The 26,115-nt window shown below is 36.9% G+C and overlaps 1 protein-coding gene across 1 annotated transcript; it reads left to right on the top strand.

The window, feature by feature from the left end:
* Positions 1-328: 328 nt before the first annotated feature.
* On the top strand, positions 329-14,446 carry CXCL14 (C-X-C motif chemokine ligand 14). The gene is made up of 4 exons (XM_032211055.1): positions 329-649; positions 1,551-1,656; positions 8,373-8,483; positions 13,909-14,446. Exons 1-4 carry the CDS (start codon positions 586-588, stop codon positions 13,922-13,924), a joined length of 297 nt encoding a protein of 98 aa, XP_032066946.1. The 5' UTR covers positions 329-585; the 3' UTR covers positions 13,925-14,446.
* Positions 14,447-26,115: the final 11,669 nt, after the last annotated feature.

Below are 26,115 nucleotides of genomic sequence, written 5' to 3'. Positions count from 1 at the left end.
CTCAATAGGAGCCTTGTGAGGTGCATTGACCTGAGAGCCAATGAGTTTCCCAAGAGTTTCAGCTAAAGGGGGTTTTCTGACAGATTGCACCCAGGTTTCTTTGGGGGGAGAAGGTGGAGGTGGGGGAAGAAGGCTTCCTTTTCATTCCGTCTTTCTCACCTTCATATTCTCTCCTTACATTGTGAGACCCACGAAGATACTTCGCTGCCTTAAGCAGAATCAGCTATTTTTGCCCGCTGCAAGTCCCTCCCTTTGGAGGGGGGAATTGCGAAATTGTTGAAAGTAACTGAGTCTATCTGCATATTAATGAGTCAGAGGAAAAGGGCAGCAGGAGCTGTTTTAAAAGAGGAGGAAAGCCTCCGTGCTCAGGCAGAGAGGAGCTGAAACTGGCGGGACGTGCAGGAAGAGACATAACAGAAACCAGGAGAGCAAAACCGGACGAGTCAGTCACGATCCGTCCTTTGGCCTGGCATCCCTCAAACGCCATCTGACCTCCTCTATCTGAACAATCCCGGGGGCAAAGAGAAAGCAGGTTAACCCAGTGAGACCTAAGTGAACCCATTTCTAGGCTCTTCAGGTCTTACTATGAAGCTTTTGACCGCAGTTCTCCTCATATTGGTCCTTGTAATCTGCTTTACCAGCGTAGAAGGTAAGTTACAGGTTCCTCACTAACCACCGTCTCTCTCACTCACTCTGGCGTTTTTCCCTTTCATCCCTCACCAAAACAGCAGATTGAAATACAATTGTGGTCCTTGGAAGGATTTGGAAAAAGAAAAATGACAAGAGACCGTAGAATATAGGTTTGCAAAAAATGAGAAATTTTTGCAAAGCTCCCATGAAAAGCCATGGGTAACCCTGGTTCGCATTTAATTTTTCAGCCAAAGTTTACTTCTTGCAATGATCAGCTTTGAAGGGTGAACTCATTCCAGGTTTTGTACAGTGGGAAAAGTGAACAGAACTCAAACAGGTGCAGGTATCAAGAATTTTTTTTAACATTTTGGTTTTGTTGGAAGGCTTGAATTGCTTGTGGTTAAATTTCTCTTTGGCCCAGCTTGGTACTGTGTTATTTTTTGAAGTTTGTTGAGTGTAAAATGATGAATTTGGAATGCTTTTGGCAAACTCTTTTAATATGTATCAAAAGGAAAGAAATTAACATCCGTGAAAGTCATTGGTCATATTGTTTATTTTCCTTAAACTTTTCTTTGTCATTAAATTTCAACACAGCAGGTGCGTAATTAATAAAATGGGGTTGTCACATGGCTTGTTATACACAAAGGTTGCAATCCAGTGGATTTACTTGGGAGTTAGCCCTACTAGATCTAATAGATCTAATTTCTGTATATAAACAGACATTCACACATCTTCCGTCTACTTCAACTGAATGTAAACTGCTTAAGCATATGAAGGATTGAAGCGATATAAAAATGTTTACAAATATAGCACTTGTTTTTTAAAGTGAAACTATAAACAAATAAGATGTTTCTGTAGATTTTAAAATAATATCTGAACTTAGTCCATACACAAATGGACACATACATTTTGTCTTATAGGATCAAAATGCAAATGCTTAAGAAAGGGTCCGAAAATAAGATTATCTGATATTCAGAAACTTGAAGAGCGGCCAAAATATCCATATTGCAAGGAACGAATGATCATGTAAGTTTTTTTTAAAAACGGTGTTATATCTAAATCTAATTTAAGTCTGCTTTTCTGCAAATGTTAAAATGATTAAAATAATCTGTTTATTACAGAAGCATATCATATTTAGTGTAGCAAAATAGCTGGAAACTTGTTTTTTCTCTTACATTTAGGAAACATTGTTGATTTGTTAAGTGTAAACTAAAAGTGCAATATGAAGTTAGAAATGCAATAAATCTTTTCAGTTGTTTATATACCTGTACTTATTTATTTGTGTATGTCTGGGCATTAAGAGTTTTCATACTCTGAATCTTAATCTTCACAGAAGCAATTAACGCAAAATCTTTATTATACAATGCTGCAAGACAGCAACTATTTCAATCCCATTCTCTTAAGTGACTAAAAACCTTTAACTGTAATGTAATATTGAGTATATTTATTTTTTAGTCCATTAAGCTCAGTGAGATGTACTGCTAGTAAAGATTTGCACTATACATAAGGAATATCTCTTAGCTGAGTAAAACTGCTGATTTCAGTACCCAAAATCACCTCTACCACTTTGGGAATTTGTGCTAAATAGAATCACTTGCCAAGTCATTGTTAATCATGCCAACTTTATATAATACTCACCCCTTTGACTTCCATACCAAAAACATGCTAACGAAATCTTCCTTTTAAAAAATCCCACATAGAACTTTTTAAATGGGCTCTAAAACCCACGTAACAAATGTAAATGAACTGGTCCTACTTTTAAAAAAAGGATAGTTTTAGTACATCACAGCTCACTCTCCTCTGTGTCAACTGATGCAAAAAACAGAACCCTTCTGCATAGGCATTTAGCAATATTTCCTTTTCTTCCAAGTGATAAATCAAATATGAGAGATGGAGGAAAGTAGCAATAGCTACTTTCAGATCACATAACATCTTTCTTGTGTATTTCAATAGTAGACTCTTCCCCCCCCCCCCGCACCTGAAAAATGTTTACTAGCTAAAGTATATAATGCGAAATATCCGGTGGCTTCTTTCATTTTAGACATGCACCACAATGATATAACTCAGGACATCACAGATATTAGTTCGAAAAAGTTGGCAGAAGTTGGGGAAAAGGCTCTCTTGTAGAATTAAGGTTCACCTGCTTCATCAACTTTGAGGAAAGGAAGTGGCCAGAATGATGTTTTTTCCATACTGGATACTACCATATAAAAACAGTTTCAACAGTAAAGATATTAAAAAGAATAATTGCCTGCTCACTTTTATCACTCTCTTGTGACTCCTCATTGAAACGATGAGTGATCTATGAACCGAAAGGCACAGCTTATCCCACTATTGTGTTGGAATGATGGCAAAAGCAAACACTACTCCACTTCTTAAGAAGTATTTTTTCCCCACACTGTCCTTTTTTTAAAAAAAAACAACACATTGATTCTTTTGCTCTAGCAGGAAGAGAACAAGTTTGTCCCAGGAAACAATGTTCTGTAAGCCAAGAAGGATTTTATTTTTCATTGCCATTGTTTGAAAACTCCAAACAACACTCTTCCTTTTAGTTTGTCTTCGGAACCAGTTGTATTTCTTTGCTAGATTTAATTGCTGGTAATCTCAGATTTTTCATATTGATAACTCCAAATGTTTCTTAGGCAGACCCATATATTACATGTGGTTCCAAATTTATTAATCTTTAAGGCTTAAAAAATACTGAAGTATGAAGAAAGACAAACATAAAAAAGAGTCTTAAGATTTTCTTTCACTGAACTTTTTCTTTCTGAATCCTTCTGGTTAGATATACAAATATTTTCTAAGGCTAAATCTGTTGAAGAGTGGGAAAATGGATGAATTCAACACCAATACAACTAACTTACAATAATAATTAAATATTTCATAAGATACTCATCAAAGAAATATACTAATTTGTAGTCTGTTTATTAACTGACTTCTGTAGTAAAAAAAAAAACCCTGAGCTCCTGCATCCATAACAGTTATTTAAAATGGTGCTTTTATCATTTCTGACATCTTATTTAATTTGTCTTCATTGTTCTTCATTTCACATGCATTTTCTATAATGTGCCCACCCACTCTTACCAGGACCGAAATAGGGATTAACAGATGCTCATTTTTTTTATAAATTGGCTTTGCACTCTATTTTATTATAATCTATTAGGATCATTCCTAAAATTAATTTTGGAACTGGCATATACACACATACGCTTCATCACAGTTCAAAGTTCAGAGATGGGTGATATTTGGATTATTCATGCGCTGTGCATCAAACTCCTTTACCTCTGTGCTCATTCAACAATCGTGAAGCACTTCTGCACACAGCTGTAACGAGTGAGAGGAGGAAAAAAGCTAAAATGTTCAGATTTTAGAGGATAATGTATGCCTATAGAGATTTATGCAAAATCAAGAAATTAAAATTAGAATTGCGGTGGATTGTTAATGTATTGTTTCTTTGCAAGCAATATCAAATTGTTTAATATACACCATAAAAATATTTCTTGTAGCAAGGAAGAATGTGCCTTGCCAAAACAATTTCTTCCACTCTGCTCTGAATCACTATCATTTCTTTCTCAGCTCTGTACTCGGTCTGGTATATATGGCTGTTACATAAGTTGATCGTCAATATTCAATATTCATAACAATCAAATTATATATTCAGTCATTTGGAAGTAAATCCCTTCAATTCATAATTTCTCAGTAAATTTGAAGGCATTCAAACATAGCAGATTCAAGATTTTCTGATATATTATTTGCTTAAAATAATATCTGCCCAAAGTTCTAGTTGAAGCTATGTAATAATAATAATGCATTACATCCATAAAACAAAATGAAGCTAGGGCATAAATTTGATTCACCTGAATAAAAAAGCCAAAGTGAAAATCAGTTTTATGGAAGGAGCGTAGGTCAATAAAATAAATAGTTAAGTGCATAGAGAATCTTTTCTGACCAAAAACAGGTCTTTGCATAAATTAATCCAATAGCATAGGCTTCTGGGAAGAATATTAACCCTATAACTTTAGGCTGAATCTAGCATGTTGTTCCACAATTCCTTTTACCAAAATTGTAGAATTCAGAGTATGCTCTCTCTGAACTTGATCCTATAGTAGCCTTTCCTTAATCTACCCCCCCCCCCCGAAGTGCTGCAATTTTCCTTTCACAAATTCCCAGCCACCAGAAATAGTCTGGGAATTACAACCATCTGAAGAGTAGCAGTTTAGGGATATTTTTTTGTGTGGCTGTATTAAACATTCTGTGTTTATTGAGAAAAAAACAAAAACAGGGATATATCTATGCATAACTGTTCAAATCTGCAATACACAGGGGTGATGATCAACTGAGAGTTAATGAACATGGATATGGGATAGGGAGAAGGGAGGGGAGTGGAATTTCAGAACTGCCTTGCCCTGAGGTTGTATACCCAGCCTTTGTGGGCAAGAGAGCTGAGAATCTGTGATCCAGACACCAGTATGCTAATATGATAGTAAGTATATGGTAAATGCAATATTATATTTGAAGACCAGCCACAAAAATGTAATGCATCCATCCAATGCATCTATGGCCAATAATCTTAAAGCAATATTCAAATGTACTATGTGCATAAGTTGACTTACTCCGTTGCTAATACACAGCAATGGTAATCACACAAAAAACTGGCACTTAAGAAATAACAGAATCAGGGGTAAAATTCAGCAGGTTCTGACAGGTTCTGGAGAATCGGTAGCGGAAATTTTGAGTAGTTTGGAGAACCGGCAAATACCACCTCTGACTGGCCCCAGAATGGGGTGGGAATGGAGATTTTGCAGTATCCTTCCCCTGCCATGCCCTCCAAGCCATGCCCACAGAACCAGTAGTAAAAAAAAAAATTGAATTTCACCACTGAACAGAAATATATTATAGAAGAATCTATATAAAATTTTGACAAATAGGGCCAGTGCAAAAATGTGTGCCCTACCAACTCTGCTTCACAAGGATCATGCAATCTCCCAACAAGAGAAAGTTGTCTTTAGAAATTCTCAGAAAGAAAGAAAAATTGGCTCTCTGAAACAGCGATTCATTGGCATTTGTTAGTATGGAATCCTCAAGAGCTGAAATTTTGGATCAGAAAATGAATGGCTTGGCCATCCAGGATTTGGTGGGGTGGAGAACTACCTTTTATGAGAAATAAACTCAGAAGATAGCTTCATGGACAGGAAGGGAGGGTGTCCTCCTCCCTTGCTCCCCCTCCGTATTCCCCAAATATCAGCTTTCATTTGAAAATCAGGAAAGGCCTGTTCCAACTGCTTCTGTGGTCCAGTGTGCCAGTGACCTCCTTTTTCTGACAGGTCCTGAGAAATGTTCAAACTTCCAGAAGGTATGGAGGTAGCTCTTTCCCAGTCCGCCTGCATAGACAAGTTATGTCTCCATTACATCAGTGACCTGAAGCTGACAAAAGGTTCAGAAACGTGCATCAGCATAACAAAAGCAGTGCGAGGCTTTCCTGCCTGAACATTGGCTGCCAAGGACTCGTCTGGGCTGCCTGATGGGAAAACCAAACAACAGTGTGCTCTCACAAACAAAATGCCAGTAGAAGTGGGATGTTGGAAGGCCAGCAGAAAAACAATCACAAGCTTTTTTTAGGATGGGCATGAGGGAGCTGTGAATGCCAGACTTTTAGAAGCTTGGCCAGATCTGGCAGTTGAAGGGAAAAGGCAGAAGTTCTGAGGTAGAAATATAACTGAAATCCCTATTAGAGAACATTTTCCCTGTTTGCTAAAAACAGCAAAAAAAAAAACCTCTCACAATTAAGCCTCTGAGCATGCAGTCTTAAGATCCCTTCTATTTTTTTCTATTTTTCATAACACAAAAGCACTTTTTTAAAAATTGGATCATCCTAAAGCTTAGTTGCCTACCAGCCTGGTACATTTTCTCTTTCTTTCTGTTTCTAGTTTTTTCTTCTTCTCTGTTGCAATGCAAACCTTGTCTAAACAGAATTGTTTTGAATAGGATGTATAAGGTTGCAATCTCAAACTAAATTCAACAAGACTTCAGAATTGAAAAAGTTAGGACTGTTAATGCTTTTATATGTTAACTCAATGTCATTGTATAGAGTGGATAGATAGATAGATAGATAGATAGATAGATAGATAGATAGATAGATAGATAGATGATAGATAGATAGATAGATAGATAGATAGATAGATAGATAGATATAGATAGATAAATAGATAGATAGATGATAGACAGACAGACAGACAGACAGACTTCCTATAACAAGTAATTTAAATCACAATCAGGGAGAAAAATATTGTAAAATTTACTCTATCAGGACTTCACAAGTTAAGATATGTCTGTCTTAAAGGCATTCATGTGATATGTGAATACAATCAATCCCTAGATTGATTAATTCTAGTTCATTGAATAACCATGATTAGTAATTTCAGGCAACCTGCTAATCTATAAACCAAAGATTATAAGATACAAAGAATGAGATAATACTGCTCACTATGCGTAATGGAACAAAATGACTTTATATGATATGAAGTATGAGCTACGTTACTATCACTCATGAATAAGAAGCTCGACAGTTGCTCTTTTTACAAGCACAACTGAAACATTCTATGTGTGTATATGTGTACATATACATAAAGTGCTGGGATTCATGAAATTTTTTTAACAAAATGATTGTTTGGTATGGTTATGTTGTTCTAACATTTTACACAAATTTAGAGAAGAAGGGGCCAAGAGGAATGAGGCCATAGTGCACCAAAGAAATCCATGAGAACATAAGTAGGCATTTGGTGTGACAGAAAAAACCACAAGAACTAGAGTTGCAAATATTGTCAAGGTGGTTGCTACGGCAAAGATTAGGAATGTTATAGTAGCTTTTTTCACTTTAAAGTTATGCTGGGATCTGAGAGCCACAGATTACTAAAAATATTCTGGTTCTTAGGAAGTTTCATTATATAGAACAGCAAGATACATATATACAATTTTCCATTGCTGACCTGTTATTTACATGCACCAAAAATGAATGTAATGCATAGGAGAGCTTGTAGGGTATAAAAATAGACCCACCTAGCATCTGAATCTTGCCAGGGGTGAGCCATGCTGCTTTAGAGATTTGTTTTTTTCTCTACCATTTAACAATTTGTTTAGTTAAGAGCTTGATTGCCAGAAAGATGAACCAAGCACATCCAGACTTTCTATTACTCCAATTCTCTAACAGAATTTTAACAGCAGTAATGCGAATGACACAGCAGTCTGTTTACCAGTGAATGAACTATGACTTACTTGAAGTGGAAGGTTCTGCCTAATACAAAATCGCATGCAACAATGCAATAAAGGTTTCAGGTGTGGAGAGAAAAATAGAACATGTACAGCCATTACACAAAATAGCTCTTAAGAGAGTAATGAACTACTGTGATTTTCCAGATGTCCCAATACTCCATATATCACAACAGTCCCAGTCAACATGGTCAGTAATAAAGGATGTTTTGAGAAATCTAGATTAGCAACACCTGGAAAGACAGTTTGCCCAATGCTTGTAGTAGAAAGAGATAGTTAACTAATTATGGTTGTCCAAAGGTGCTTGTTTCAAGAGGACAACTGGACTTTCTGGTTTTTCTAAAGACATTTCACTTCTCATTCAAGAAGCTTCTTCAGCTGAAGAATGAGAAACTAATTATGGTGTTAACAAATCTTGTTTGTTAAAATTGTAGGAGCCACTCCATTCTGTACTCACAAATTGGTTTTTATTTCAGAGTCACAATGAAATCACGATTCCGAGGTGGCCATCAATACTGCTTGCATCCTAAACTCCCAAGTACAAAAAGATTACTTAAGTGGTATACAATATGGAAAGAAAAAGAAAGGTGGGTTTGATTGATTATATACAGGTGACGACAATCATATAGCATTATTATAACAAGAGGGTTTTCTTGTTAACCAAATTTGCTTATTTAGAAAAAAGATGTCTCTGACATATGTTTGATTCAGTATTACAGTGACAAGCATGCTAGGTGTCACTCTGTAGATACAGCCTCAATCTAACTTGAAAAAACTTATCCTATTGAAAGAGTGTAATACATTAAATGACAGATTATCTATATTTCTGCTGAAGTAGATTTTCTTTAGAAAGCCAATTATATCTAGGCTAGAAACTGTGGGAGACCATGAGTTTTAGCGTTGCCTTAGATCCAAAACCAGTTGAGTTATCTTAACCCCATCACTCCCCCACCCCTCAACTGGAGCAAGGAAGCAATGGCAAACCACATCTGAAAAACCTTGCCAAGAAAAATGGAGGACTACTCCTGGAGTCACCTGGAGTCAAAACTGACTCAAAAACATACCCACACAAACAAAAAGCTTCTGCTTAAGCCTGGAGCCAGTGTGTTAAACATTGCCTACCTACCTTCTTACTGACTTAATATGCCACTCCATATTTTAATTATTACTTAGATCCAACAGCAATTTATGATAAAGTGTTGATATAAGGATGATCATTAATGTTTTAGTCATGTTTTATGCATGCAATATGAAACATAAATTATGCTTGTCTTTTCCTTGTGTGTGTGTGAGTGTGTGTGTGATAAGTGGTCAATGTGTAGGGAATGAGCAGGAAGCAATGTTTATTATTTTTCAGAAGCCGTTGCAAATGCAATGCATTCTTCATTTCTACTTCTGCTACATAATTCTGTTTCACAAGACTAGTTTTACTACTCTCTTGCAATGGATGCAGGGGAGGATTAAACCAAAGATTAAAGAAAAAAAGAGTTCCGCTCAGTTTTAATTTTTTTTGCTACCCATTACACAAATAGAGTCTCAACTTTTTTTCCTGAGAAGAAGACGGCCCTGGGGAGAATTTTTTTAAAGAAAATAAAAACCTTCTGGGAAACAGATGTCTTATCCTTTAAATTATCTTTCTTATTATGCTTGTGTGGTGAATTGAAAAAGATCCTCTGCTTATTCTTTACTAGAATCCTTTAATAAAATCAAGTTCTAAAATTTAGCTACAACCCTGAGTTAGGCTAATCATAAGATCATTTCTGATTCAATCATTTTGCTTACAGATTATATTATGCACACAGCTCAGACTGAATTCAAGTTAAACAGCATGCTTCAGGAAAGTTCACCTATATCTGAAATTTCTTCACCTATAAACAAAGCTTTAACCTAATCAAATGTTTTAAAAATCTCTCCATAATTTAGTAATTTCAGATGTGCTGGGCTATTATTTTCAAAGTTGCCATCCATTTCTTCCTAGTTGTGCGGTAGTTGACCAGACACATCTGATGGGCATTGATTTTGGCAAAGCATTGTGACAATATCTAAAGATGAAAGCAAAAGTTAAAACATCTTCTGGGTCGATCTGAACTTTATAATTATGTTACAAAGCAAATTGCTTCAGTGCTCCCAGCAACAGGTTTAGAGAAGTGGTTCCCCCACTTCATCCAGAACCCTTTGGACTAATTGGCATAATCCTGCTAGAGATAACATAGTTACAATCACCAGACCTGCATCACATTTGGAATCCTGAGAGAAGCCATTTTCTTAGGGACACAAAGCTGATATTAATAGGCATATATAGCCCCTGAACTAAATGATTTTATAAATGCCCTCTAAAAAGGCACTTCGGCAAGAACTCTCCTTCTCTCTAATTTGGAGGGGGAAATTATTTGCCCATGTGAAACATTATCAGCCTGAATATTTAGAAAGTCTGAAATTAAATTTCTTAGCTAGGATCACATAGAGGGCAGTAGAGCAAAGGGATATTCTTTAATTTCCTTAATTTATCAGTTTGAAGTGGCCATTCTAATTAAAAGCATAGGAGCAGAACGTTGTTATAAAATCTGGAAAAGTCACAGAACTGGGACACGTTGTTTATTTTTTTTAAGTATAATATCATTTGTCCAAGGTGAAAAGGAAGTCCTGACTAATATGGATATTCATATTGGGGACATTGTTTTATTTAATGTGATCTACCTGGTGTGCTGTTTGGCCAGTTTCTGCAGAGATCACATGTTTTGGCCATATCTTACACATTGTAAATAAGTTTTATTTATATCTGACCAAGAACCAAGATTTGTAATAGGTTCAGCTTTGGCAAAGGATAAGAAGTTTTGAATGTTCAGTCTACGTGCCTGAAATAAATAATAATAATTACAACTATATCCCTAAACATGAGGAGAAAACCTGTTTATTATACAATATACACTAAGGATCTGTCCTTCCATTCAGCTACTGCAGAGCCAGTCAATTATAACTGCAAGTACAATCTTTTAACATTAGAGTTCAGGTTTTCTGGAAAATCCTAAAGTTCTACTTTTAGAATTATGGCATGTTGCATCTAGAACCACGTCCTAATATAGAATTGTGAATTAGAATTGAGATTAGAATTGTGAGTTCTGATATCATTTTAGGCATGAAAGCCAGCTGGGTGACTTTGGACCAGTCCGTCTCTCTCAGCTTAACTTATCTCACAAGGTTGTTGTGGGGAAAATCAAAGGAGTATTAAGTATGTTCTTGATAACCTTGAGTTATTTACGAAAAATAATAAAAGCACGATAAAAAATATAGAAGAATTCTAATACTACATCTATTTACTGCATCTCTGGCTTAGCAATTGTGCACCAGTATGATAAATCTTTGTCCAGCTACCCAATGTAACATAAGTATCTTTCAAAAACACCTTCCTAGGTGATAGCCCCAGGATCACACAACAAAAACCCTTGTGGTTAGAGAACAAATTAAATGCCTGTTTCCCAGGTGAAAAGGCCAGAAGATTGCTTCTCTGTATAAAAGAGATGAATAGAGACTTAGGTAAACAGCTATTTCCTTCAGCATTCTGCTTCAATAAACTTTAGCACACCTGCCCTGAGGTGAAACAGCAGAAGCAGATGAACTTCTAGGAACAAAGGGCCTGCCTGATTGCCTACCTAGTTCCCCTTTGATAAAAGCTCAAAATACAAGCAAAACACTGAAGGTATTATTTGGAGAATATACTCCTGCTCCCCAAAAGAGAGGAGGGTTTTTTTTTCAGCAGAAGTTGGACAGAGCCCAACAATTAATGTTTAAATTGTATATTGGAAACTTTTGAAGGTTTTAAGGATCTGCAAGTGTCATATCTAGAAATAATCGATAATTTTAAATTATGATTTTGCTGCTTTTGTAAATGGATAAATGTAACAGTGGGAGGTGTGTTGTAACAAATTTGCTGCTTTTTACAATTTAGTCCCACTTATAAGGTAAATAAGCTCGCATTTATTACCTCACTTTTTAAACTAATGAACAGCAAATTTTGGGTCCTTAATGGCATTTTTGGTGTGCCTTTCTGGACCAAAAATAGCAGTTACATAGTCAGTGCTGAATTCTATCAGATGTGTCACAGATTATTGATATCTGTAGTGTGAAAGACCTTGGGAGACAGGGCAAAGAGATGCTGCCTAGTTAATAGTCACACAAGAGGCAACATAGCCTGCAGCTGCATAGTGGGTGCAACAAAGCTTCAGAAGAGACCCTAAGTATTCTACGGGAAAATTGTACTTTCAGACTTGTAAGATTCTGTTAATATTTAGCAGGGATAAACGTGTATTGTGTCTGATGGCTTACTTGAAATGTGTCATAGAATATAGTTGCCTCATTGTCACAATATGTGTGGGAACATCAAATAGGAATGGTTGACTTGGTCAATTTACCCCCTGAAGCATAAGGTCAATTCTAAATGTGTCCCATGAGACACAAATGTAGAGTAATTCCAGCCATGGGAAAAATTAGTAAATTAGCCTGTTTTGCATATCTTCTCCTTTAAATAAAGAAGTGGAAAGAAGGAACACCTGAAAAAGCAATAATATTTACAACATTCACTCACAGCCAAGGCCTAGCCATTCAAACATTTCAACCAAATGCTGATTACCTGTCGTGGCCAGGCCCAAAGCTGTCTGCAGGAAGAGATTAAAGCAGCATTATGCCATTGTAACATGAGCTCTGTCCCTTCTTTATGATGTTGTCAACTCATACATGTATATAAAGAGAATAGAGCTTGCATCATATTCGTGCAACAATCCTTTGGTCATTTGGACAAAAAACATCTAATCTTGTAGATGCCTCTGACTAAACCATACCTATTGTTGCCTATATGACAAACAAGGAAGGGCTGGTATCATCCAGATTGCCCTTACTCTCCTGGCCCTCCTCAGAAAAAGTGAGTGGGGATTTGAGATTCTCATATAGACCTGCCAAGAGATTTGGCTGTGGGAGTGACCGACTGGGTTAAGGACATTGTAGGAACAGAGCAAACAAATCTAAGAGACAATTCACTATGAATTAATACAATAATATATGAAAGGAGATCTAATTCCAAACACTGAACTTGGATTCACAGCTATATTTTGTACAGTATTTACATCTTTGTTTTATTAAACATTTTGCCCATTCTCAGTATTTATAGGTTTCTGATATGAAAGGAGAACTAATTCCAAACACTGAACTTGGATTCACAGCTATACTTTGTACAGTATTTACATCTTTGTTTTATTAAATATTTTTGCCCATTCTCAGTATTTATAGGTTTCTGATCTTAAAATAAAAGCTATAAATTACAGCAATTGCCTATAAACAAGCAGACTTCTACCCTGAATCAACTGCTGTTGAACCTAAAGAGTTTAATTTTGAAACACATGTCCAAGCTTCTTGAAGATATTCACAAAGCAGCTTCTAGATCTCTTCCTATATTAAATCTCGCATTCTGTATTTCCTAATGTATTGTTGTCCAACTGTTTACATATCTTTCAAAACAGTTTAGATATGCAACGGCAAACCACAGCAACATAACAAAACTCATAATTAACCCAACACTGACAGAACACAAAATATTAGCATTGCCTTAAACATATATAGAAAGCTAATTTTATTAAACACCATTTTAAGACGCAATATGCCACTGAATAGTACTAACTATTGAACAGTAATAGTAGTAGACAATAGTGGGAACTGATATTGCTGTTCACAGAATCATCATATATCACTTTTCACCATCTAGTCCAATCCTCTACCCAATGCACAAATTTACTTCTATAGCATCCCTGGCCAATGGCCATACAAATTCTGTTTTAATGCTTTAAGTTGATTAAGTAGCATAAGATTTAGAAAGAACAGAAGATGTTAAATCCCATCTGTCCAAGAAGGCTGAAGGATCAGTGCTTTGAATTTTAGTTTACTGAAGAGCTTGTGGGGTTGTTTCACAGTTTTGTCAGGCTTACTTTTATATTTCCTTTTGACTTTTTGCTTTTATATTTTCAGAGTTTATGAAGAATAAGAGAGTGACGTCTAGTAGAAGAAGTGGGATTGATTAATTGATGGGCATAAGAAAGATGGACAACAAAGATCACTTCTCACAAGACACAACTCAACATCTATGTTAATTATAAAGCACTTTTCTTGTTACCAAGGATCACTTTTTACATTTTATAGCTGTAAAAAAAGCCACCAGATTTCGTAAGTGTCTTTATATATTAGATCCTATACATGGCTCCTTTCTAGTGAAAAATATCATGAATCATAATCTTCATTTAAAATGTATTTGTATAATCGTAATTTCATAACCTCTGTTCCTATGACTCTATATTGGGCTTTATAAGCTCATAAAATGAATCTTAATTTCTTAAAAACAAAATCTAGAACAATCACTCTTTTTTAGCATGGGGAGGGCAGGTTTCTAGTCCACAATAAACCTTTTTGGTGTGTCCTTTTCTATGGAGTGAGAGGGGCTAAATTAGGGATTGTTCTGTACTTTGATATCTACTGCTGTAAAATTTGGAAATAAGATTTCTCATTACAAAATTGATAAAAAACTGTTTTCTAATCCCTGCAGATGGGACAATATAAATATACTACTCATTCTCTTTTGGTGGATAAAAATATTTCTAAAGCAGTTTAATATGGGAAAGACACTTTTTCTTTACCTGAAGTTCTTCTGAAGTTTGCAATTTTGTGTTGTGATATCTTCAGGTATATTGTGTATGATTTCTTAGATTTGTAGCTTAGAATTATCCAAAAATGTACCTTATTATTGGGAAGGGATAAAGTTTCTGGTGGGAGAATGGACATTTAACTTTTAGTCATAAAGCAGCAATCTGTTATTTCGAATGTAATCGTTTCACTGGTAAGCAGTACATTTCTCTTTATAAAAAATACAAATAACAAAACTACCTTTTCAATTGTAAATATACTATAGGACATTTCCCTATATTACCTTTCTGTATAATGTATTGTACTGCTAAATTATCATACACTATTTAAATGTTTGAAATATTTAGGGAGTTGCATGCAGATTTCATATTTCTTTCTATGACAAATGAAACTTAAGGAATAAAATACATTTTAAAGGCTGGTGGCTAATTTTCATTGGATTCAACATTTCGGGCTCCAATAAACAATTTCTGGATTAGGCTGTTGTAAACATTAAAGGCTAATATCTTACTATTAATGCCACTAGAATTTGGAGAAACCCCCATATTCACAAGAAGTATCTTGCATTTAAGTGCACTTACCCATATTTTTCAAAAAGCTATTCAGAACATTAAAAAAGAATGCCATCAAATCCCAAAGTGGAATTCATATATTTTTTAAAACTGTTATTACTCTTTCATTCACTTGTTCTCTGGTTTGTCTTTGCCTTTTACAACGTTTATCTAGTCACACAAAGGAATTTAATAAAATCCTCCTTTTTTTTTTGTATTCCACGTGATGCAAATACTGCATTTAGAATAGAATAGAATAATAGAGTTGGAAGGGACCCTGGAGGTCTTCTAGTCCAATCCCCTGCTTAGGCAGGAAATCCTACATCACTTCAGACAAATGGTTATCCAATATCTTCTTAAAAACTTCCAGTGTTGGAGAATTCACGACTTCTGGAGGCAAGTAGTCCCACTGATTAATCGTTCTATCAGGAAATTTCTCCTCAGTTCTAAGTTGCTTCTCTCCTTGATTAGTTTCCACCCATTGCTTCTTGTTCTACCCTCAGATGCCTTGAAGAATAGTTTGACTCCCTCTTCTTTGTTACAGCCCCTGAGATATTGGGGCACTACTATCATATCTTCCCTAGTTCTTCTTTTCCTTAAACTAGACATACCAAGTTCCTGCACCGTCTTCATATGTTTTAGTGTTCAGTCCCTAATCATTTTTGTTGCTCTTCTCTGAACTCTTTCTAGAATCTCAACCTCTTTTTTACACCGTGGTGACCAAAACTGGATGCAATATTCCAAGTGTGGCCTTACCAAGGCATTATAAAGTGGTATTAACACTGAATGTGATCTTGATTCTGTTTATGCAGCCTAGAACTGTGTTGGCTTTTTTGGCAGCTGTTACACACTACTTGCTCATATTTAAATATTTAAATGGTTGTCCACTTATATTCCAAGATCCCTCTCAATATCATTTCACAACATCAAGTGGATAATGTACAGTTCATGTGGAGTTTCCTCTCCAATAGTGGTAGTAGTAAGGCAAAAGTACACACACTTGTAACCTACAGGATCCATGTGTTCAGTGTCACACTATTCAATAGAAGACCCTCTCTGAAGCATATAGGAAGAAATGAATCTATTGGGTGATATTGGCTTTGCTCTGCCACATACACAAGTGCTTATAAATTAAGAGGAAAGGGAGAACCCAACAGAGTAAAAGCAGTTGGGACGGCAGGTGAAAGGAACCAGTGAGGAACTAAGATAAAATGAGGTTGGAATACTTGAGGATCTGCAGGCATTTGTGACGTAAAATTTCTTTACTAACAAAAAAGTTTGGTATCAGGATAAGAACTGGCAGGGGCCTCCTGGCTTGATCAGAGTCCAAGGCTGGACTATTATTCTATCAATGAATATTGGTCTGTCCACTTTCTTCACCAGCAGCCTCTCCTCACTAGGGATCCTTAGAGGTCATCTGCGAGTTACGATTGTAATGGAGTCTGCCCATTATAATTGATGGTTATGGCCGTTAAGTGAACCACCCCATTTAACACACACCCAATCCCTGCTCCCCACAAAGCATTTATTAAATGTGTGGGTCATTAAGTGGAACACGGAGTGCCTCAGGTGGTGAATGCTTAGTGCACCTAGTGCAGGCCCACCTGATTTGTGCCTCCCCTCACACCCTGAGATACGCACCCCCATGCTCTGTTTCCTGCCCCTTGGGGTCCACATAGCCACTTAGATCTCCTCTCTACCACATCCCCTGCCACAATCGCACATACTTCTCAAAGAGCTCATGAATTTGTGGTACGGAAGGAGGACAGGCTGCTCCATTGTTAGGCCATGTGGTACAATCCCAAAAAAGTGGCCATGTTTCTCTGAGTAAAAAATAATACTGGCAAACTAAGACTAGCATTAGTGAAGGAAATATTGTACAAACAGCTGTATAAACTGTTGTATAAACAAGTTATATGCAGGGTTGTATAAACAGAAGCATAGAATCAAGATCACAAGAAGCACTAGAACCACTTTATAAAACCCTAGTAATGTCACACCTGGACTACTGCAACCAATTTTGGTCACCACATTACCAAAAAGATATTGAGACTTCAGAAAAAGTTCAGAGAAGAGCAACTAAGATGATCAAAGTCCTGGAGACTAAAACATATGAGGCTGCAGGATTTAGATTTGGCTAGTCTAAAGAAAAGAAGAATTAGAGGTGGCATGATATCAGTATTCCAGTATTTGTGGAGCTGCCACAAAGAAGAGGGGGTCAACTTATTCTCCAAAGTACTAGAGGGCAGGACAAGAAACAATGGTTGGAAACTAAACAAAGAGAGAAACAACCTGGAATTATGGAGAAACTTCCCTAACAGTGAGGACAATGAGCCAGTGGAATGGCTTGCCTGCAGGGATCATGGACTCTCCATTGTTAATGAAGCTAGCTCTAGTGAAGCTAAATGCTGGTGGAGCAAAAGCTAGGATTAGCAAGGGAAAAAAACCCTCAGTTTTCCTTTCCTCACTAATACTAACCTTAGCTTCACCAGCATTATTTTTCATTCGGAAAAATACAGCCACTTCTGGGATTGTGCCACCGGCCCAGCAAGGGAGTGGCCTGTCTTCCTTCCCCACTGCAACCTCCTGAGCTGTGCAGATCTTCGAAAAGTAAGTGTGCAATTGTGACATGGGGGTGGGTGGAACATGTGAAACCCAGTGGGGTGACAAAGGAGATCCAGTGCCTGTGGGAATTCGGAAGGGCAGAGTGTCAGAGAAACAAGCAGGTGTGTATGTACACTGCAGAGTCATTGCAGTTGGTCATGACAGCGAACGACCACAGAGGTTGGAAGTGATGTAACTTTGCAACTGGGTCGTAAGTTGTTTTTTGGGGGCTGGGTCTGCCGTAACTTCGAACGGTCACTAAGTGACTACCTGTAACTGCTATATTGGGATAGTATCGCAAGATAGTGAAGTGCTGTACAGAACCCTGGTTGCTGTCCAGGCATCTAAAGAAAATGTACTGTCTTCACTTATAGGAAGAATAAACAGGGAGCCAACTAATTGACGAATAACCAATTGCAGGTCTGTTTGGCAGAAGATAAGGCTGATAGATTTGTGCTGCAAAAATCCAGGCAACCACTAGATGGCAGCAGGGAGATACAGGAGGTCTGCTGCTAGTCAGTTTCTGGGGTTTTGCAGGTCAGGTCTTGTCATATTGTTAAGGAATAATAATGCCAAGGTGGCGCAGTGGTTAAATGCAGCACTGCAGGCTACTGCTAGATCAGCAGGTCAGCGGATCAAATCTCACCGGCTCAGGGTTGACTCAGCCTTCCATCCTTCCGAGGTGGGTAAAATGAGGACCCAGATTGTTGGGGGCAATATGCTGACTCTCTGTAAACCGCTTAGAGAGGCCTGAAAGGCCTATGAAGCGGTATATAAGTCTACTGCTATTGCTATTGCTATTGCTATTAATGTAATGTAATAATAATAATAATAATAATAATAATAATAATAATAACTCCGCCGTTGCCGGTCCCAAGCCCGGATGAGAAAGGAGGAAGGTTGGGATCAGGTTGGCATCTGGTCCCGTAAAAAACCCCCCGCCAACCCATACAATATGGTGAAAAAAACGAATAAGAATTCCATACCGCATCGGTCGTCGCGCGGGTTAACAAGGGCCGCGGCGGATGTTGGGGTCCCTGGACATCCGTCGACAAGTGGGCTACAAGTGGACCAGCCAACAAAACGACAAAAATATAGTGCAGATGAAAACCGTGCCATAATGGCCTGTTACTACAACTCAGAGCCAGAAAAAAGAGGATATTTAAAGCGAATGTATGAATTATGGAAACAACAATATCCAGATTCAAATGTTAGTGAACAACGACTAGCAGATCAAAGGCGATTTATTATACGGAATAAAGTGTTTAGTGAAGTTGAACATGAGGAAATTCAGGCAAATTGCAAAACCCAAAAAACAATATCACAAGCGGAAATAACTGATATTCAAGACACAACTAAAGACACTATAGTAGAACTCCCAGAAGAAGCTCTCGGGGAGGAAATAACATCACCACCACTAGAACCAGTTATCATTGAACCAACTGATGAACTAACTCAAAAACAAAAAGAATTGAAGGATAAGATCATGGAGCATTTTCTGCTTAATGAGGAAAGGCAACGTTTACCATCACTAAAAACTGTGCCTAAGAAAATTTTGGCCCCTATCATGAAAATGGTTAATGCAGTGTTTTCAACAATTGAACCGGGATCCATCTTGGAAACAAACCAGTTAATGTACAGCGCAGCTGTAATAGTCACTAATGAACTAGGCATTAAAATTAAAGTACCTAGTCACACAACAGAAAAAGCATCAAAGCCAAAGTGGAAAATCCGTCTAGAACAAAAAATCAAAAAATTAAGGGCAGATGCTAGTAACTTAAAGAACATGCATGAGCAACAGCTTAAAAACAACAAAATCATAGATCGGCTAATCAGAAGATATAGATTGGATACAAGAAACATCAATGAAGCTGTAGAGATTGTAAAACAGCAGATAACAGCAACAGCTAGAAAAATTGAAAGATATGAGGCACGAATCATCCAATATAAACAAAATCAGCAATTTCGATCAGACCAACGGCGTTTTTATCAAAGTCTTAATGTGAATGGTGACACCAAAAGTGAAAAACCAGAAAAGCAGGCCACAGTTGAATTCTGGAAAGAATTGTGGGAAAATGCAAAGGACTACAACAAGGAAGCAAAGTGGATACATGACTTTGAGAAAAGCATTGGCAACAAACAAATGCAAGTATTAGAAATAACAACTGAGATGATCAAAAATCGAGTTAAAAGGTAAAGAATTGGACATCACCTGGAAAGGACCAATTACATGGTTTCTGGCTCAAATATCTGACCAGTTTACATGCAATATTAGCCAGGCAACTGAATGAAATTTTACAAAAGGGCCAAATTGATGAATGGTTGACAACTGGAAAAACATACTTGATTCAGAAAGATCCAACTAAAGGAACAACACCTGAAAACTATAGACCAATAACATGCTTACCAACAACCTTCAAATTACTCACAGGCATTATTGCAGATAACATGATGGATTGTTTGGAAACAAACAACATCTTGCCAGTAGAGCAAAAAGGCAACAAAAGAAGGAGCAGGGGCACAAAAGATCAGCTTCTAATTGATAAAATGATATTAGAAAATTGTAAGAACAGAAAAACGAACTTGAATATGGTCTGGATTGATTACAAAAAGGCATTTGACTCACTGCCACATAGTTGGATCATAAAATGCTTAGAAACAACTGGCATTAGCAAAAATATTACATCCTTTACTGAAAAGGCAATGAAACAATGGAGAACTGAGTTGGCAGTAGGGAATGAGAGCTACGGAATGGTTAATATCAAGCGAGGAATTTTCCAGGGTGATTCACTTTCACCTCTTCTCTTCATCATCGCAATGATCCCACTATCAGTAATCTTAAAAAAAATGAAATTAGGCTACCAAACAGCCAAAAAAGCTGAAAAAATTTCGCATTTACTATATATGGATGATTTGAAACTCTATGGCAAGTCAGAAATAGAAATCCAATCATTGACAAATACAGTCCGAGTATTCAGCACCGATATTTCAATGCAGTTTGGCATGGAAAAATGCGCCACTGTATCCATAAAAAGGGGCAAAATCACTGCATCTGAGGGAATTGAAATGCCCAATGGCCAACTAATTAAATGCAAAGAAAATGAAGCCTACAAATACTTAGGCATTCTGCAGTTGGATAACATCAAGCATGGAGAAGTAAAAACTATTGTCAGGCGAGAGTACACCAACAGAGTTAGGAAAATTTTGAAATCTAAATTGAATGGTGGAAATACAATCAAGGCCATAAATACCTGGGCAATACCAGTTATAAGATACACAGCTGGCATAGTTAACTGGACACAAGCTGATTTGGACCTTTTGGACCGAAAAACCAGGAAACTAATGACAATGCACTACAGTTTACATCCACGTGGTGATACTGATAGACTATATCTGCCCCGAAAATCAGGTGGCAGAGGATTATTACAAGTGAAGCAAACAGTTGAAGAAGAAAAACATGCACTGGCTGATTATTTAAAAGAAAGTCAAGAACATCTATTAATCGAAGTAAAGAACAAAAATCTACTGAAGGCCCAACAGACAAAACAAGAATACAGAAAAGATGTGATAAAATCAAGAATGGAGAGTTGGCAGAACAAAGCACTGCATGGTCAATTTCTGGAAAAAATAAAAGATAAAGTGGACAGTGAACAAACTTGGTTATGGTTAACAACAGGTACATTAAAGAAAGAAACAGAGTCACTAATCCTGGCTGCGCAAGAACAAGCTATCCGCACAAATGCCATTAAGGCCAAAATCGAAAAATCCTCTGATGATGCCAAATGCAGACTTTGCAAAGAAGCTGATGAAACTGTTGATCACATACTCAGCTGCTGTAAAAAAATCGCGCAGATTGATTATAAATTGCGGCACAATTCAGTAGCACAAATGATCCATTGGAATTTGTGCAAAAATTATAATATTAAAACAGCAACAAACTGGTGGGAACATCAGCCTGAAAAAGTCACCGAAAATCAGATGGTCAAGATCTTGTGGGATTTCCGTATACAAACCGACAAAATACTGGCGCATAATACACCAGACATCACACTGGTTGAGAAAAATAAGGTCACAATCATAGACATCGCAATACCAGGTGATAGCAGGGTCGCCGAGAAGGAACATGAAAAAATCACAAGATACCAGGACTTAAAAATCGAAATTCAACGACTATGGCACAAACCAGCAGTGGTAATTCCAGTGGTAATTGGCACACTGGGTGCTATTCCAAAAGCACTGGAATTACATTTAAAACAGTTAAAAATTGACAAAATCACCATCAGTCAAATGCAAAAAGCTGCACTGCTTGGATCTGCACGCATATTACGAAAATACGTTATGACGTCCTAGGCCCCTGGGTGGGGCCCGACTAGTAACCAATGCCAAATCCGGCGAAACAACTGGCCGCTGTGATACAATTGTATAATAATAATAATAATGTAATCATCAATTTCTACAATCATCACTGTGTTTCTTCAGTTCCTCAACCAATGCTTTTGCCTCTGGCTCATTGCTTTTATTATACTACTCACACAGAAGCAAATAACAAGAAACAAAGTTGGCTGGTTGTAATAAGGTTCAAGAGTTTTTATTCTTCCTGACCCAACATGATGTTGGAAAGAGGCTATGCACAGGGGTAGAGGACTCTGCCCATCTGCCCATCAGCATGCTAACGCTCTGGAAACTGAAGAGCGCGGGACCAAATTTGATGTGGAGGTAGAAGCTGGCAAAAGAAAGAATTTGAAAATGGGCCAGATCTGGCTTGAGGATTCAGAGAAAAACATTAAAATTGGATTATAAAGTTTTACGAAAACTGCTCATTGAGAGCTAGTCCTTAAGAACCACATTCAACACTAAAAACTAAAGTAATCCTCTCTCATCCCTAAACAGGCGATGGATGCCCAGCCCAGATGTCTTGGCTGTTTTGCTTTGGCATCTGGCCAAGGAAAAAGATAGAAATTTCAGAAATAAAGGGGAAAGAATTAAGGGGATTAACTAATGTCTAAACACCCCACATTAGTACAGGAGTACCCATACTACATTTGTCTTGTTGAGGTACTCCTCAACTTACAACCAAAATTGGAACCAGAGCTCCCGTTGCTAAGCAAGGCATTTTTAAGTGAGTCACATCTATTTTGATAATATTTTTGCTGCAGTCGTTAAGCAAATCTTGTGGTCATTTGTCAGAAGCTGGTTGGGTAGTTCACAAATGACAATCATGTGACCTTAGGATTCTGCAATTGTTGTAAATACATGCCAGTTGCCAAGTGCCCAAATTTTGATCATGGGGATGTTGCGAAAGGGACCAAGCTCAGAGAGCACCAAGGACTCCATACTGAAAAAAGTGGTTGTTTTTTTCAGTACAAAGTCCTTGGTTTTCCTTGAGCTTGGTTGTTTTTTTAAATAGATGTTTCATTATCCATCTCTCCTTTTAGAACACATTGTTTTTAAATTAATGGTCATAAGATGAGGACTACCTGTAAAGCAGGGGTCCATTGTAACTTTGAACAGTCACTAAGTGACCAGTCATATGTCAAGAACTACCTGCAACAAATATAAGCGACCCTTAGCAGATTTAAACTAACATATGAATATCCTGTATAGCAAGGATTTGTTCTTTCATTCAACTTTTACAAGTCACAATTGCATTTGTAAGAGACCAAGTACTCTTGATGGTTAGAACCATCCAAGGGGCAATGGCAAGGACATTGCCCTCATTTTAATATAATTTAAGTGGTTTTCAGGACACAGGAATGATTAATATATACATTCTAAACTAGCTTACTTTATGTATGAGTTCAATGAATTGTTCCCCCCAGGAAAAATTATACAGTCCTTCAGAGGACAACAGTTTCCTGGAAAACATTCTCAGGTGAAACTGTAATATTGTATTGACATCTCTTAAATCTGAAATTGCAGCCAATTTCCATACGCAGCATAGGATAGGAATGTAGACGACTTTGCTTTTTCTCAAATCTCTATAAATAAAAACCTAATCTAAATCTCATTTATAGAGTCAACAAAAGGCAGACATAACAAAGACCAGAATAGCAAGTCTAATTACCATTAACTTGAAGAAAACCAAACTGCAACTAGACCAACAAAACATAGTCATTTTGTTAAATTATACTTTAAAAAGGCTACAGTATTTTGTGCACTCTTACTAGAGATTAAATATTGCCAATGAAATGCAACAGAAATATAATATTTAGTTGTAAATAAATTGTAAATAAATAACTGTAAATTCAGATAGGCAACAGGGATAAATGCTAATTCTATTTTCATATTTATTTTGGCAGTATTCTTAATGGTTTATCTCCTAATGTGATATAGGCTATCATTTGATGCTCAACTGAATTAAACATTAGAGCAACAGGACTATTTGTACAAAAGAATAGTAAAGTCTCTTGCAAGTTGAAATTTACTCCTAATGGCTTTATATAGAGATTGAAGTCTTGGAAGAGTTATAGACACTGTTTACCATTCCCTTCTTCTAAGATTTTTTATTGTTGTTGTTATCTTGCACTAGTGATTTCCTGATCATCTCCCTTTCATAATTAACCAGGTTCATCTGTGCTTTGGTTTTTCAAGATCAACTAGTATTGACTGGATACTGCTCTGATGTGCCGTCGAATAAATGGACACAAATATAATATCAAAAATTCAAAGTTTTTTTTTAAATAGTGTGGAATCAGCTCCCAAAACTTTTTGTTACCTTAATCCAGCTACTTTTCACATGAGAATTTTCAAAGATGATTCCAGTATCAGTCAACTTGTCTACAATTCACCAAGAAGTCCACCTCTATCTCTGTGGCTTAAACAGGGACAAAAATGTATCTGTATCATACTTGGGCCTCATCACTCAGTAGAAATCTAGAAGAAAGATATTTACTTATTATATACAGGGTATAATACATGTTGGGTTTGTTTGTCCTTCTTTTTGTTTTTAAATTCCAGGGATAGTAACTTCAACAGGCCGGATCTACAGATGTAAGAAAGAAGGGAGCTCAACCAATTTTGATTAAATAAATGTGGGACATGTTCAAAGTGTTGTAGCTTGCAGTTTTGATAGCAAAACTATCTACACAGTGATGATATGATCAACTCTTCAATATGAATTCATCTCATTCCAAAATGCCATTGCTTTTCTTCAACATCACAGCTCAAAACTTCTTTGGGCTTCTGGCTTATTCTTCTCTGGCAATTTTGTTCTACTGAATTTCTGGTTTAATTAAAAAAAACCCCACACACCCCCTACCCATGAAATCTCCCCCTCCCCAACACATTCCTAGCTGCCTAATGAGCCTCCGTTGCTTTTATTAATATTCACTCTCCCAGTTCTTTTTTTTTCCTTTTCAAATAGTTACAACAACACACACACACAATCAAAAACTGAACAATGGTAGAAAATGGAAGAAAATACAGCAGAATTTTGCTTCCTCAATTCTATTTATTTATTTTGTGACTATCATTTGTTCATTACTCACTGTTTAGATAATAATCTAAGAATCTTGTTTTGGACAAAATAATTTGGAAGCTTTATCTGATTTCATTAATCCACTTTTTCTTAAAGAAATAATATTACATTATGCAAAATAGTTCACATTAGCCTCTTAAGCGTTCTTCTACAAAGCCATTCAGGAGAGCCAAAAATATATGAAAAGGAAGCTCAGTTGTGGAGGGAAGGCAATAAATCAAGCCATTAAAATATAAGCTACATTTATAATCATAGGCCAATTGCACATTGGAAATATTAGTATTAGTGTCAATAGGTACCTAGATTCTGCCCCAGTGCCTGGGCATTCTGCAGATTTGGATAGGAACTGTTTTTGATCCAATTCTACCTATACTGAATTATTATGAATGCTAGGCCACCTAAACTAAGGGGTGTTCTGTCTTTGACCTTGGATGGGTTAACAATTCCCCATTCAAAATAGTACATTGTGATTCAAGATGCTGGTTAAGATTTATAAATCCCTATGTGGAAGAGAGCTTGATTGTTTAAGGAATCACCTCTCTGTGTAATATCAGCCTATACAATTCAATCTGATAGAGTTGATGAGTTCAAGTTCCCTTCAATCAGACAGTGCCATTTTAATCCAGGCCGTAGAAGTGCCCCTTCATTGTTGTGGCACTTTTCTCCTGGAATAAGGATTCCAATTCCTGAATCCTCTGAACATTTATTTAGCAGTGTAAGAGCTAGTTTTGTATCAAAATTAAACTACCAGACTAGAAATTGGGAACCCATGTGTTCTAGTCCAACCTTGGACACAAAGCCACCATGGTGATCTTGGGTCAATCACTCTGTCTCAGCCCCAGGAAGGAGACAATGGCAGATCGCTTCTGAAAAACCTTGCCAAGAAAACTGCAAGGCAGACATCAG

Source organism: Thamnophis elegans, chromosome 2 (assembly GCF_009769535.1).
Source record: "Thamnophis elegans isolate rThaEle1 chromosome 2, rThaEle1.pri, whole genome shotgun sequence".
Lineage (NCBI taxonomy): Eukaryota > Metazoa > Chordata > Lepidosauria > Squamata > Colubridae > Thamnophis > Thamnophis elegans.
The sequence above is the reverse complement of the archived record's forward strand: the minus strand, read 5'-3'. Positions and strand labels throughout refer to the sequence as shown.

What these genes read in the sequence shown, in the direction of transcription:
- CXCL14 (XM_032211055.1), top strand. Translation starts at nt 586, where the DNA reads ATGAAGCTTTTGACCGCAGTTCTCCTCATATTGGTCCTTGTAATCTGC. An exon ending in CTGCTTTACCAGCGTAGAAG is followed by an intron (nt 650 to 1,550) that starts GTAAGTTACAGG and finishes TTTGTCTTATAG; the next exon opens with GATCAAAATGCAAATGCTTA. An exon ending in TGCAAGGAACGAATGATCAT is followed by an intron (nt 1,657 to 8,372) that starts GTAAGTTTTTTT and finishes TTTTTATTTCAG; the next exon opens with AGTCACAATGAAATCACGAT.